Raw genomic sequence first — 15,265 nt, forward strand, 5'->3', positions numbered from 1 at the left:
ATAAGGCCACACCCAAGTGGTTAAAATGTCTGCTTTGAAAACTAATTTTTCATTCCTTAAATACTTTTACTATGCGGCTATTCTATTCCTACTTAATAATACTTCAGGAATTAATAAAATAATTATTAAATTAAACACAAAATCTTTTATTACATAAAATTGCAAACAGGGATTGAATAAGAAAATGGACATCCATTATTGACATATTAGATTGAGTGAGTTGATTTTCATTAAATTTAGTTTAACTAACATCACAGCATCTTGAATTATAACATTTGCCGAATCGTCTCCATAGCCTAATTGGGTTACTCGATATCAAAAAACTTAGACTTGAATCTGAAAAAAAGGAGAAGAGAGAAATAAATTTAAATTAATAATTTAAAAAAAAATACAACAATCCAACAACATCATGGCTCAGTTCATGTCTCCTTAGAAAACATTCAATTACTAGCCCAATTTTTTAAACAGCACTAATTACAATATCAGTTTGGTCTCATTGACTCTCTACCAGACGTTGTGGGTACATAATTTTGGTGCAACAAAGGTTTTTAACCTGATGTAGTAGACTTTAGTGACATAAATTTCGACAATGAAATAGCTTCTCGTAAAACATTTGGTGTTTCAACTTATGCAAAAATTCAAAATTTTTTATTCATTATTATAGGATCGTATCGCTTAATAATTGTCAAAACGTATGGTTTAACAACATTGGTTGACGTCAAATAAATTACTTAAAACTAAGTTTACTGCCGCTTCCAAGGCGTCAGTGCAGAAGAAGCGGTAACAAACTGCACTGCAGCATTTTCTTCAACAACGTCAACTTCACAATATCAATTAAACTTAGAATAGAATGTGGACGAGAGAATAAATTATGTATATAGATGTCACCTACGGTCATTCTACGGTTTCTCTGTATAAACTATTTTTTTTTATAATTTCAAGTACTTAGATAAATATTAGAAAGTACTTTATACATACCGCGTCCTTATGCTTAAACATGCAAGACAACAGGAGCTTAGCCCTTTCACAGCCCTTATCTCCGTCCGATACAGACTCGTCGTTCACTGAAAATAAAAGCACGAAATTATTAGGCTTGCTTATAAAGTTCTTAAGCGGAATTGGTAATTTATGGTTTATAAGGCTCTTATGTCTTCACTTTATCATCCAGATATGATAAATTACAAACAGAATATATTAAATTTTATGAAGTTACACGATACTTTATTAATTATTAACACTATCAGTATCACTGTACCACGGCAGTTTCTCGACTGTGACTTGAATAAAATTTATTAGATACTGCCCAAAATAAAAGCAGAATAAAAAAGCAAAATTAAAGTGATTTTTGAAAAATAAGTAAGCACTGCTATATTAAAAAGTTTGCGTCGTTACACCTACACTATAATAGCATCTTACTAAAAATTTTTATATCATCTTTTTTTAAAAATTGAGCTTTTTCCTGATAATTTAGGATTAATGAACACGCTAGATGGAAGAGAGACTGACTGTAAAACGGCGGCAGTGTCAAACTGCTCCATCAAGGCTATTTTTATTAACTAACTTAATACGATGATACTATGATAATGCAATGATGATAATATGATGATCTTTTCGAGACTATTGCCTCTGTTTACCTGCGGAACAATCATCAGCTATCTCTGCGAATTTCTTCCTGTCATCCTCGCTGTTCACGTATTTTGCACTAATTTCCTTTGCCTTGTCAACGTCATATAGACCTTGGTCGTTGATCTGGAATTTGAAAATGATTGCGTTAAGAATATCATTTATACTCTTAACTATACCTCATATTTCTGTTGCATTAGTTTCTTTGTGTCGATTTTTTTTTAATTTTATAGGCAACGAGTATGTGCTTGTTCTCAGTCTTGATTATGGTATCGGTGTATTAATATTTCATAACGCAAGTGTTCTTTCACTTTGGAGCTAGCTTTATCTAGTTTTTAAATAAATATTTATTTAGGTTAAAGTATTATTCCTTTCCATTTCTCAATTAAAATCTTCTTATAACCAACCGTAATAAGTAGAACTGAACTGGTTTATCATAAGTGCTTACACGACCTCAAAAAAACGGTTATTTTATTTTTGTTTCCAACTACAGTAGTCAAACCACTTGGTATTTGGCGGCCTTTAGCCTTATACCTGATTCCAAACACAATTTCTATTAAAATAAGAACCATCATTGTACGTACTAAAATCAATAATTTTAAAGTTTTTCGTAGGCTCCAAATAAATATGATATCAAGCTCTTGGCGTTAATCTCGGTTGCGCCCAGTTCTCACTTCGCTGGTGAGTGGTCCTTAGTAAAATTTTTACACAAAACAACTTCTACCTCTCCTTTGTTAACTTGCACAGATACTGAACCTAGCTTGGATCACGGTTATATATCCAGTTACCTAATATTCCGGTGTCAGGTGCACAAAATACAGCATCGGTGGTCGAATTTGTAAGGTGACTGGTTAAAACATGCTTTGCGCATAAAGACACAGGTTCAAATCCCACCTCGGCCATGTACCAGAGACTATTTTCGAAGTTATTTACATTAGTTTGAATATTAACTGATGCTCTAACGGTGAGTAAAATCATTGCGGAAAACCTTGCCCATTCAGGCAACTGGATGTGTAACCATCGTTGTAGAAGTCGGATGGGAGTCTCTTCGAGTAAAAAAATGACTACGAGTAACCCAATCCAGGATCCATGATGAAGGGCTTACCCCGGTGTCTCTCCAGAGTTGTGGGTATTTAACCGAGACTATAGCGAGGAGGAAGAAGAAGAGGTGCACTAAGTATACCTTCGATACCTCAACAGTACAAAGGTATACTATGTGGCCCAATTTATTTATGCACCTACATAAATAAATAACTCACAAACTTAGCCTTCTTGTAGACACAGCCGATAGCACAGGGCTCAATGCCGTCCACATTCTTATTCTCCTTTGCCGTCTTCAATTGTTCTTCGGAGATGCCATACTCCTTGCTGCACTCGTTCACAAACTCCCGAAGGTGACCCCGGATTGATGACTCTTCTTCTGGGGTTAAAGTCTGAAAAGTAAATCAGAATTTTAAGAATCCTTCTGTAGAATCCTACCAAGTTATTTTTATTATTATTTCTCACAATTTGTGGCAATGTATTTTCCCATGGATGTCGTAAAAGGCGACTTAGGGATAGACTAATAAACAAGGGATTTTTATTTTAGCCGATGGCCTAGCAACTTGTATGTAATGGATACATTTCCTGAAATCTGATAAGTTGCAACCTATTTTGTCTTTAAAATTTATCCGCTTTTTCTAAATTCAAATTTAAATATTAACTCATTTATGAAATATGGATATTTTTCTTAATTGTTTTTTAGAAATCCAACGCCAATAAATCATAAACTAAGCGTTAATTCCCTCGTACTCAGTGCTTATCGTTCCCTATAAATTGATATAACACCAGTGACGTCACCCATATTGTCCAATCAAATGAACATCCTTATGTCATTAGCAAATCATGTAATTTTTTTACCAAGTAAAGAAGTGAATGTATTAAACTTATTATAAATTGAATCACGCAAAGTAACTTATATTTTTAAAATTAACTACAATATGATTTTTCATTTTCTCCTTCCTACCTCCACAAGTTTCTCTCATGCGCATAATTTTGCCATTCGTACATACATACATACATATAATCACGTCTATATCCCTTGCGGGCTAGACAGAGCCAACAGTCTTGAAAAGACTGACAGGCCATGTTCAGCTTTTTGGCTCGATGATAGAATTGAGATTCAAATAGTGACAGGTTGCTAGCCCATCGCCTAAAAGAAGAATCCCAAGTTTATAAGCCGATCCCTTAGCTGCCTTTTACGACATCCATGGGAACGAGATGGAGTGGTCCTATTCTTTTTTTACATTGGTACCGGGAACCACATAGCACATTCATTGCCATTCGTTACTTAATATATTTAGAAAAGAAAAATTAGAATGACTAAATTAACACACTGGCTAACTGTAATTCATCAGATAAAAAGAAATTAAAATCATCACCAAAACAATTAAAATACTCACTACAACACCGCTTAAAGCAACAGCCACAACCGCCAAACATAATACAAAACGAACAGACATGTTTTAAATTTCAACTAATTATGACACTCGTAATAATATAGGATCACCCACTAGTAGATCTCAAGTTGTTCTGTCCGGAGGTACCTCCAACATATTTATATATAAGCCACAAGAGTAATTTGTAAGATAATTATCTAACTCGCACGAACTATGAAAATTGTTTGTAAAAAGTGCACAACAAAAACTCTGGAGGTAATTTGGATCGTTAGTTTGTAATGTTCAGTCATTTTTGTTGTAAATAAGGAAATGGTTATTAGTTTAGGGGATCATATTTGTACTAATTTGGATCTGATGACTTGATGACAAATTAGCTAGAGGACATCTCTAATTGGATAATTGAAAATAATGTTTCGTTCCGCTTCTTTTTGTTTTTTTATTTTCCAATTCCTTTTAAATTTTACATGCACTTTGGAATCGGTAGTAGATATAATTAGACTTAAGTTATGTTGACGTCAAAACGCAATACTTTGTAGCCTATTTTGAAAATATATTAATTTCTAATTACACAGGATATTCTTATATTTTCCTCATATAGTGGTTAATTATTCATCTTTTTACTGTTTTCGTTTTCAATGATATGACTATACTAAAAAAGAGTCAAACAAATCTGCTCATAAAAAGAACTTATACCTGCTTGTTTGTCAAAAACTCACCCATTACGTCACCCAAAAGTATTATAGCTTTACATGTTATCGTTATCATTTTGAATCTATTTCTGCAGAAGCATTCTGATATGTGAAGTGGTTTTTAATTATTAGACATGTTTAAGTATTTTTAAATTATTTACTTTGTGATTTAAATTAAAACGGATCTAAAAAAGGAAATAAAGCTGACGTACATGTTCATGAGATAAGTTTTTTATATTCTATTCAATAGAAGAAAAATCCTCCATTAAGTGTTTCATAACGGTTTAATTGTTATATACAATTGTTTGATCCATAAGATTAGTCACCATTACCTTATTTAATTACACTTGGTTATCAGGTTGGCGCCATCTATCCCGACTCCTTCCAGTAGGAGTCGTAAGAGACGAATAAGGGAATGAGTAATTTAACTATAGCAACAACTATGTAATCCAACTTGGGTAAGACCGTAAGATATTTAACAATTCAGACGGGAATCGCTTCATAGTTGGACCTTGGGAACCGCTTCATCACTACGACAACCTGTTTAAACTCGGATTTCTACGTTCAACCACGATCTGAGACAGGTAAAAATTGGAAAAAACACCATCCTGAAACAAATTGTATGGTACCGAATAACGATGAGAGCCAACCCCAAATGAACCGGGGTTTCCAAATTATTACTAATCACGTCTCTATCCTTGAAAGAGTTGACAGGGCCAAAAGTCTTCGGGAAATGGGATAAGGCTAGGCAAAAATAAATCTTCTCATTTGATTGTAACCTTTAATTATCTGACCATGTCTAGACTACTGAATGGACCTTATTATGTATTTTAAATAATTGCAGCACAATACAACATTGTATATGATCAATTAGGTATAATAATATTTGTTCTTTTATTCTTTAAAAAAATCCTTGGAGCGTGCATAATCGCTTAGCTTAGGTCACTTGATTACCTCTTATTATCATTGTCTAAAAGCTTATACAGAAGTAAATAAGTATATTAAATAGTAATCGTAGGTATGTGATCGAATGCATGAAGTTTTTAATCGCTTGTAGAATCACTTTTTATGCACTTTGCATTACGGCTACAATACGACTAATAATTCTATATTTGTGGTAACTATTTAGATACCACTCTTACAATGATGTTATTTGCTGAATTGAACTTTTTTCTATAGGACAAAATACCCAAGACGAACCCAACATTTACAGTACCGTACCTATGCTAATTATAATAAAATCTGCACTAAATAAATGTGCCCATTTGAATCCCCAATGACATCAATACGTAAGAGATAGAGTGGTCCTATTCTTAAGTACTGGGAACCACACGGCCCCTTATGTCGGTAAGGAGATATAAATCACAACATGTCACGATGAATTCGCACTTTTAATTCGGTGAGCAGGTTAAATATGGCGGCCGCGAGTCCGTGTTCAGCAAACAATAGAAATTATTTTATACCTGCACTTCTGCAATGATGAATAATTAACACGCATATCTCGTCTTTATCTTTTACGGGGTAAACAGAGCGTAAATTCACAAGACTTAGATCAAATTTATCTGAATGGTATTGAGATTTATAGATAGTGACAGGTTACTAGCCTAAAAAGAATCCTACATTTATTTATCCTTTCTATTGATTGACATTTACAATGACGCAGAAAGAGAAGCATCCACTATCTTTTTCTGTCACTACCAGTCCAGAATTATACGGGGTGTCTGGTTAATTGTATTCTATATTTAAAGACGTAGTACCTAAATTAAATACTTCCGTCCATTACAAAATATGTAACCAATAAAACTACTCACTACCCTGTGGTTCCCGGCACCATTACAAAAAAGAATAGGACCACTTCATCTCTTTCCCACGGATGTCGTAAAAGGCGACTAAGGGATAGGCTTATAAACTTGGGATTCTTCTTTTAGGCCATGGGTTAGCAACCTGTCACTATTTGAATCTCAATTCTATCACTAAGCCAAACAGCTGAGCGTGGCCTATCAGTCTTTTCGAGCCTAGTGGCTCTGACTACCTCGCTAGGGATATAGACGTGATCATATGTATGTATGTAAAACTACTCAGTAATAGTGGACAAAATCGCAGAATGTTTGGACACCCTGCGTTTAGATGACTCGCTGCCGGCACCGTCACGTGGTTGACTCGTTATGTCTAGAAATCCAGACTTCTTGTTTTTGTTAGATAATTAGGTAAAATTTTAATCCCCAATTTTTTTTTTTGTAGTTATCTTGAACGAGATTCAGACACGCCCCTTTCAATATATAACGCGATTTACCGGTCACCCTGTAGGTATTATCCTGTTATTACACCGATCAATAATCTTCTTCACCTTGGCATTAGTCCCGGTTGCATCCTCATCACTCTGGAGAAGAGCCCGGGGTATGCCTTTGACCTGGATTGGATGAGTCAGGATTTTACGCAAAGCGACTCCTTTTAAAACTTTTGCAATTAAACCTAGCCCGTATTGGATCGATCATGGTTACAATTGTCTGAATGTGCAGGTTTCCTCATGATGTTTTCCCTCACCGTAAGAGCTTCGGTTAGTATTCAAACATGTATATCTTGTGAAAATAGTCATTGGTACACGGCCAAGGTGGGATTCGAACCTGTGCCTCTCTGCGTATCACGTCTTTAACCGGACAACTTACCGATTCGACCACCGACGGTCTTGAATTATACCGATAACATACATACATACATATGGTCACGTCTATATCCCTTGCGGGGTAGACAGAGCCAACAGTCTTGAAAAGACTGAATGGCCACATTCAGCTATTTGGCTTAATGATAGAATTGAGATTCAAATTGTGACAGGTTGCTAGCCCATCGCCTAAAAAATAATCCCAAGTTTGTAAGCCTATCCCTTAGTCGCCTTTTACGACATCCACGGGAAAGAGATGGAGTGGTTCTATTATTTTTTGTATTGGTGACGGGAACCACACGGCCAAATATATTATACCGATAAATAATATATATGTAGCAATTAACTATCTCTCACGTAAATAACAAAGCCGGTTTTGTGAATGTGGATGTCAATAAACTCATTTAAGGCTTTATGGCCAAAACGTGTATAAGTAAATCATGAAAGTCAGACGATAAATTTTATCCCTGAAGCAAAAAAAGATAAATAGGTATGTTTTAGATATAATTATTTTTTTGTTTATTTTCACCGCTGATGAGCAAATCCCTCCTCTACTTGCCTAGTAAAAAATCAATACACCCATAACATACATAATAATCACGTCTTTATCCTTTACGGGTTAGTTAGAGCCAACAATCTTAAAAGGGCTGTATGGCTTAATTACGGAATTGAGATTTAAATAGTAATAGGTTGCTAACCCATCGCTATAAAGAAGAATATCAAGTTTATAAGCCTTCATTTCATTGAGTTTTACAATCTAAGAAATGAAAATGCCGTTTGGTTTCCGTCACTTTAGAATAGAAGCTCTCAATATCTCTCCCATGGATGTGGTTAAAGGCGATTTAAGGATAGGTTGACTGGAAGAGATTGCATTAGTGATAAATCCAGTCCGCCTTTGTACCATCTCCGTCTTTTTTGTGCTGTTCTGTATGTTTTACTGTTATGGTGAAATAAAGAGATTTATCTTTCTATCTTATAAACTTGATATTCCTCTTTTAGGCAATGGGCTGGCACCCTGCCACTTTTCGAATTTCAATTCAATCATGAAACCATAATGCAACTAAACGTGGCGCCTTTTCGAGACTGTTAACTCTGTCTACCCCGCAAAGGATATAGACGTGGCTTTAAGTATGTTCGTAAAATGCATACAGGCTATGTCATCTAATCGGCGCTAAATGTACTGTATAATCAAAACCAATTACTTGTGCTACTTATCAGTAGCAATCAAAATAGCGATTGACGCATATTCAATTTGTTACATCTTACGTTGTAACAAAGTTAACAAAAGCAAATAAGTATTAAATCGTGTATTTAATTTACATACATAGATACGTATAATCACGTCTATACCTATTCCCTGTGGGGTTAACAAAGTCAACAGTCTTGACTTAACAACAGCTAGCCAGCCCATCGCGTGCCTACCAGAGGAATCCCAAGCTAAGCCTATCACCTAATCGCCTTTAACGACATGCAAAAGATAGAAGAAAAGAAAAGATATGAAGTGCTTCTATTCTTGTTTATATTTGTGACAGAAACCACACGGTATTTTTTGTTGTTTGTTGTATCTTTATTTGTTATCTACGAACCAATGATCTTGAAATTTTGCATATATATAATTAAAACTCTAGAAAGACATACTTTTCATCCCAGTGAAATCTAAAGTTTTTGCGGGATTTGCGAAAACACTGTATTCTTTTGTAGATGGCGCTAATTTCGCGCGGGTAGGTGGCGCTAAATTCACGCGTGTTAAGAGTATTAAATATCTAGGTCATATTTTCTCAGCAAGCGGAATCACAGTTGATTCCGACAAAGTCAGAGCAATTAAAGAGATGCCCTCTCCTACATGTCTGAAGGATTTGCAAAGATTTCTAGGTATGCTCAATTATTTAAGGTAGTTTATGTTGAATTCGTGCGGGTGAAGCTGCGGATTAAAGTATAGAATAATATAGAATAATCTCTACAATACCTACCAGAGCCCTAAACTTTAAAATAAAAAAATCCGACAGAAAATAATTGAATGAGCAATGGGCGTAACTTTTTTAGCGGTATTTTTTAAATATGTATATATATATAGGTATAGCGGTATAAATAGACTTATGTTTTTATACGTAGACTGTAAAAACCCGAATGGATTTCTGGTGGTCAATTAATCAGTTAATAAAAAAAAGTAATGGTCTCAAAGTTCAATCATACAGTGTGTTGTGTAAAAAATGTTAACAGAAGATTTGCGGCCTGGTTGATCAAGATACGGCTTTGCCTTTGCCTAGGCAGTAATTATAACAAATGGCTATGTAGCTGTAGACTAGGTAGGTACTCTTAGAAAAGAGGAAACGTGACAGGCGTATTTCTTGGTAATTAGTTTGCTTGTCGTTGCTCAGATTTGACTTTGTATATTTTTTTAACGTGTAATGCAAAAAAAAATATGTAAATGATGCATATTTAGTATGTGCCAATGTAGCGCCTTAATAGTTATATAAATTTTGTGTTTTCCTTTTTTGGGATTTATCAAGAATTAACTTTTGTCAGTTATTTCTACAGCGTATAAATATAACGTTAAAATTGTATATAATGACAGCGAATTTTAATTTATTATATCTTAGATTTGATCTCACTTTGCTTAGCATCAAATAGTCAGATCGTCATACGAAACTCATAAAATACTTAGATATTGCAAATTAACTAAAATTTTAAAAATATAAATTATAAGATAATAATTACTCAATAAATCCTCAACGTTTTATTAATTACAAGATATTTATACAACAATTCTAAGTTCAACTAAATTTAAAGATTAACTTTATACTTAAAATAACTATAAAATATAAACATTAACTTATTTACCGGTCTTAAAATTAATAATCTAAATAACAGTCTATTTTTTAACATTTCAAAGTTAATTTATTATTGCTATTCATTAACATAATAGATTAAAGATAAGACGGTGCAAAACGCTGACTTTTTTGTACAAAATATAATGTTATGCTTGGCAATTTTTTGCGATATGATGCGAACCTAAAATATTTTAAAATGCAAATTACATAAATCACTGAAATGAATATGTATGCATATTACGGTCTTAGGTATTTTTAATTACATATGGATTATCTTTCAGAGAATTTTTTATAAATAAAACTAAGAAAATAGTTCATCCATATAGTTGAAACTTATTCTAAGCTTGAAATGGGAATGATGTTGGGTTATTTTTGCTCTTGTTTCTATTTTGTTTATTTTTTCTTCTCGGTGATGTGATGTTAATGTTTTCTTCTATACGTATTGTATTTTCATTTTTCTTACTTTTTATTTTACGCAAATATAAAATCCTTGGGGTTATCTTCGTATATGCACTTGGCCGTGTAGTATGACGCCTCACACAGATCTTTGTATTTTTTGGCTGCAAAAAGATAAAAGCTTAATAACGAATATACATATTTATAATTAATAATAATTAATACGATTTTTAAAAGATCCTATCTACATAATATAAAACCACTGAAATCTCCGTATAAAACTCTTCAGATACTGAGACACTGTCTGACAGAAAACTCAAAGCCCAAACCGCTAAGTTTTCGAAATTCATGAAGGTTCCTCATAAGGTCTAGGTGTGCACTGTATCTCATCTTGGCGTGTTCCCAGTTGCACCCTCTGCCTTAAGCTTCGGGGCCTAAGGTCCGCTTTCCTACTTCTCTCTTAATATGCACTATACATCGGGTGCACTAAGAGAGGATTCTTCGGAATTCCCACGGAATCACTAGTGAAAACATGAAAATACTAGTTTGTAGACCTCTGATTGGGGGTCAATAAAATCATGCCAGCCTATGTGTGTATAGACATAATATTCTTCAACTCACGAATGTCTTTGCAGTTGGTGACTGACTTCTTGACAGCTTCCTTGATTTCAGCCGGGTACATCAGGTCCACTTGTTTAATGGCCGCTTCGTAACTCAATTTGTTATTTTTCACCTGAAAAGGTTTAAATGTAAAAAAAATATCTCTACTGCAGTAAATTTAATGTTACTGAATACCCATGGAATTCTTAAGATATGAAAAAATAATTTAATGATGTTGTAAGGTAACGCGTGGAAGAAATAGCGGAACTACTTTTCACGGCTATGGCTAAAAATGGCCCTCAATGAAAACAACTGAGGTCTTTGGCCGATAATGAGATGCAAACTAGTAGCTAATAAAAATTAGCTGACTGATTGACTGATATATCAACGCACAGCTAAACATCTAGAGATTTGAAACTTGGCACGTAGTTTCTTAGTTCAGGATCTGAAATTACGAAAAGATAGAGAACTCCCGTGAATTCCCTTTTCCGTAGTTCTAGAAATACTCTTCTTTGTCATTAACGGCTTATTGGCGACCAAGGGATAGGATTATAAATTTTATTCTTCTTTCAAGCGATGGGCAACAGCAACTTGTGACTATTTGAATTCAAGACTGTTACCTTGTTAACATTTAATATGTATGTATGTCTGTATGTTACTTACAACTTGTGTCATTTGATAGATGCAGGCTATGTAGCACATGACATCTTTATCCTCTATGAACTTCCCTTTTTCTATGTCTGCTATTAATTCTGAAAAAGCATGAACTTAAGTATTAAAAAAAAATATTTCAGGATGCACATTCAGGAAACCGAATTTTAAAAAGATTGGTTCAGTAGATAAGCTATTCAAGCAATATTACCACTTATCTGCATAAAACCGGTGAGGCATCTACTGCGTCTAAAAGGCTATGCCCAAAGTGATAAAAACCGACCTTTAAAACCATTACAAAAACTATTCTTTATCTAAATGGGTTATTCCCGTCGTTAATATTACTCAGTGAGTTTTTACCTTCCTCGACTTTGACCTTCGCCAAGCAGTTTTTTCTGAGCATTTTTCCAGAATTCTTCAATTGCGCTCTGGTCATCTGAACACAGATTAAAAGTTTAGTTAGAATAAGTATTTTTTTTTTCAATATTTAAAACATAATTTTAGAAAAAAGTTTGTAAAAATACTTGGGATTTCTCGCATGTAGACGATAGGCTAAATGCCTGTCACTATTTGAATTTTAATTTTATCATTTAACTGAACATGACAGTCTTTTCAATGGGGACCGGTACCCAACACGGTGAAAGTATTTATTGCCGTAGTCGCCTGTAACAACTTCCAAACGTTAAATTGACTAATATGGCAAACATAAATGGTTGTATTTTTGGTCTAAGATTATAGGTTTTGGTATCTCAGTCTATATCAATTTACTGCTCAGTTTAATCAACGTGTATTTTATTGGTATTAACATATTATTTTTGCCTTTTTGATGCATCAGAGGATTAGGCTTATGTCATTCAAATTTGCACTCATATTATTTGCATAATATGAGTGCAACAAGGACTTATATTTACATAACAGATCTTCATATTAACCCTTGCGGATATTGCAAACATTTATATGTATAGTAGACATAGTACTATATGAAACTAAAAAAAGTAAGTATCTTAATATAATTTTATGTAGGTAATATGCAGGTAGGTACTAAAGATTTAAAATTTAACTAGAATTATTTAAACCTAATATTGCACTATGTACCTAATAAGAAAAATGTTCTATAAATAGCTGTTGTAGCTATAAAAATTATATATTTTACAAAAATAAATAAGCGTCATAAAGTGTCTTTAAGAGACTATTGGAGCATAATATATACATATACATTTCACATCTTTGTCTCTTACGGGGTAGACAGAGCCAGCAGTCTCGAAAAGACGGTTGTTTAAAACACACATTCAGCTCTACGACTTAATGATGGAATTGAGAACCAAATAATACATATATCATGTCTTTATACTTCTGAGATAGAGAACATGATATATGTTTGTATGTTCAGTAAAGTATTAACTACTGACGATAATAGTTTTTATCACTGGCGGTATGGTTTCCTGTACCCTAAATCATCATCATTCTTTTGGTTTGAATTGACGTAGCATCCGGTACTGGGGTCTGGGGACATTTATGTCCGTTGAGCAGCCAATTTTTTCAAATATTTTCTTGCTTTATAAAGTGACAGCCAAATGTCATGAACCCCGTAACTTTGAGTTTATTAGCTGAGAATGCATTGATTTCTTACTAGGTGATTTATCTTTCTCTCCGCCTCTTTTATTAGTTTCTAGTGTTACTGAAAGCTATATACTCAAATAGCTTTCAGAAATAGCTTCGATACTGGCCTAATGGAGAAAAAAATATAGTGTGTGCTAGCTGCTTCTCTTCTCGTGCACATTGTAAAAGTCAATTAAGGGAAAGGCAAATAACCCTGTGATTCTTTAAAGCGATGTGCTGGCAATCTGTCAATATTTCAATCTCAATCCTATCATTAAATCAAACAACTGAACGAAGCGTTTCATTGGCTGTTTACCCAATAACAGTTAAAGATGTGATTCATTATGTACGAATGTGTTTGAACTCATGTTATTTATTTACATTCATATAATCACGTCTATAGCTTATCCTTGCGGAGTATACAGAGCCAACAGTCTTGAAAACACTGATAGGCCACGTTCAGCTGTTTGACTAAATATTATGGAATTATTATGTTATTTATTTAAACTTTATGCACGTAAAATGTACAACAGGTGGACTTAATGCCACATGGTATTCTCTGCCCTTGTATATGGAACCCGGTAATTTGTTACAAAAATTACATAGATAATTTGTCTTTCCGTTGATAACACTTCACATCTAGATTAAACGGTTCAGTGACATTTCACTCTTTCTATACTTACTCCATCCACAATCCCAATAATAACACCAAACACGACTAAACATATCACTTTCGCCATTTCAACACTTGTGCAAACACCGTAAGACTGTTCTGTAAACCTTCAATCGTAAGACTATATGTTTCTATAATTGTACACCAGAATGCACTAAATACCTTAACGTGAAGGTAAATATACGATGGTAAGATATCATTTGATAAATCACCAGCCAATATAACTGTAGTTCAACAATGAATGTTTATAATAGTTTTCTTACGTGATTTTTCCACACGTGTTTTTCAATGTGGAATACATACTTACTTCATATCTTTATCACTTACGTTTAGACAGTGCGTACAGTCTTAAGAAGACTTTAAGCCCACGTTCAGGTGAATGGCATAATGATGGAATTGAGCTTCAGATAGTGACGGATAACGGGTGATCCAGGGACTGCTTTATTGCAGTGCAGACAGGCAATGCTGCCAGCTTACGGGTACCTACCCTGCCTGGCGGCGAGGCGTTGGAATCCTTATTTTATTTGTAAAAAATAATATTTACAAATAAAATAAAGATTCCAACGTCTCAATAAAGTTATCTTATATATAAAATTCTCGTGTCACAATGTTTGTCTCGTACTCCTCCGAAACGGCTTTACCGATTTTAACCAAATTTTGCATGCATATTCAGTAGGTCTGAGAATCGGCTAACATCTATTTTTCATACCCCTAAGTGTTAAGGGTTGTCCACCCTTAACATTTTTTTTATAATTCTATACAAATTTTTCTTTTTTTGCAAAACAGCGTTTGCCGGGTCAGCTAGTGTTTTTGTATAATATTGATAGAGACAGGTTTATAATATTGATAGAGAATAGTTAATCTTAATAAGGTTAATTATTATTATTATTTTCACTGTTAATTTGCTTAAACATGCAGGTTTCTTCCGTTGAGCTGGTTTGTGATTTTTCATCGGCTAGTAAAAATAAAACATCAAAATTCTCCCTTTTATTAAAGAAACACTCTTAAATATTTTTTTATAAAATGCAAAAATCTTATTGAACCATTACATATTAACACTACTTGTATAAAGTTCACACTCCATAATTAATATTCTAGTAAATTAC

At 33.8% G+C, this 15,265-nt stretch overlaps 2 protein-coding genes across 2 annotated transcripts; both read right to left on the reverse strand.

Moving 5' to 3' along the window:
* Positions 1 to 172: 172 nt before the first annotated feature.
* Positions 173 to 4,194, reverse strand: LOC106135739 (uncharacterized). Its single transcript, XM_013336112.2, has 5 exons — positions 4,065 to 4,194; positions 2,883 to 3,056; positions 1,635 to 1,749; positions 979 to 1,064; positions 173 to 336 (listed from the first exon to the last, which is right to left on the reverse strand). The coding sequence occupies exons 1-5, from the start codon at positions 4,122 to 4,124 to the stop codon at positions 325 to 327; spliced, it is 447 nt and encodes a 148-aa protein (XP_013191566.1). The 5' UTR covers positions 4,125 to 4,194; the 3' UTR covers positions 173 to 324.
* A 6,415-nt stretch (positions 4,195 to 10,609) lies between these two features.
* LOC106135740 (general odorant-binding protein 72) lies at positions 10,610 to 14,231 on the reverse strand. The gene is made up of 5 exons (XM_013336113.1): positions 14,170 to 14,231; positions 12,248 to 12,323; positions 11,900 to 11,988; positions 11,258 to 11,369; positions 10,610 to 10,800 (listed from the first exon to the last, which is right to left on the reverse strand). Exons 1-5 carry the CDS (start codon positions 14,224 to 14,226, stop codon positions 10,712 to 10,714), a joined length of 423 nt encoding a protein of 140 aa, XP_013191567.1. The 5' UTR covers positions 14,227 to 14,231; the 3' UTR covers positions 10,610 to 10,711.
* Positions 14,232 to 15,265: the final 1,034 nt, after the last annotated feature.

The sequence above is a fragment of the Amyelois transitella genome, chromosome 15 (assembly GCF_032362555.1).
Source record: "Amyelois transitella isolate CPQ chromosome 15, ilAmyTran1.1, whole genome shotgun sequence".
Taxonomy (NCBI): domain Eukaryota; kingdom Metazoa; phylum Arthropoda; class Insecta; order Lepidoptera; family Pyralidae; genus Amyelois; species Amyelois transitella.

Coding starts and splice junctions, on each gene's coding strand:
- LOC106135740 (XM_013336113.1), bottom strand. CDS start 14,226: ATGGCGAAAGTGATATGTTTAGTCGTGTTTGGTGTTATTATTGGGATT. Junction 12,324..14,169: donor TTATTGGGATTGTGGATGGA/GTAAGTATAGAA, acceptor ATCTGTGTTCAG/ATGACCAGAGCGCAATTGAA. Junction 10,801..11,257: donor CACCAACTGCAAAGACATTC/GTGAGTTGAAGA, acceptor ATCTTTTTGCAG/CCAAAAAATACAAAGATCTG.
- LOC106135739 (XM_013336112.2), bottom strand. CDS start 4,124: ATGTCTGTTCGTTTTGTATTATGTTTGGCGGTTGTGGCTGTTGCTTTA. Junction 1,750..2,882: donor TCTACAAGAAGGCTAAGTTT/GTGAGTTATTTA, acceptor TTCAAATTCCAG/ATCAACGACCAAGGTCTATA. Junction 1,065..1,634: donor AGCTGATGATTGTTCCGCAG/GTAAACAGAGGC, acceptor TTTTATTTTCAG/TGAACGACGAGTCTGTATCG.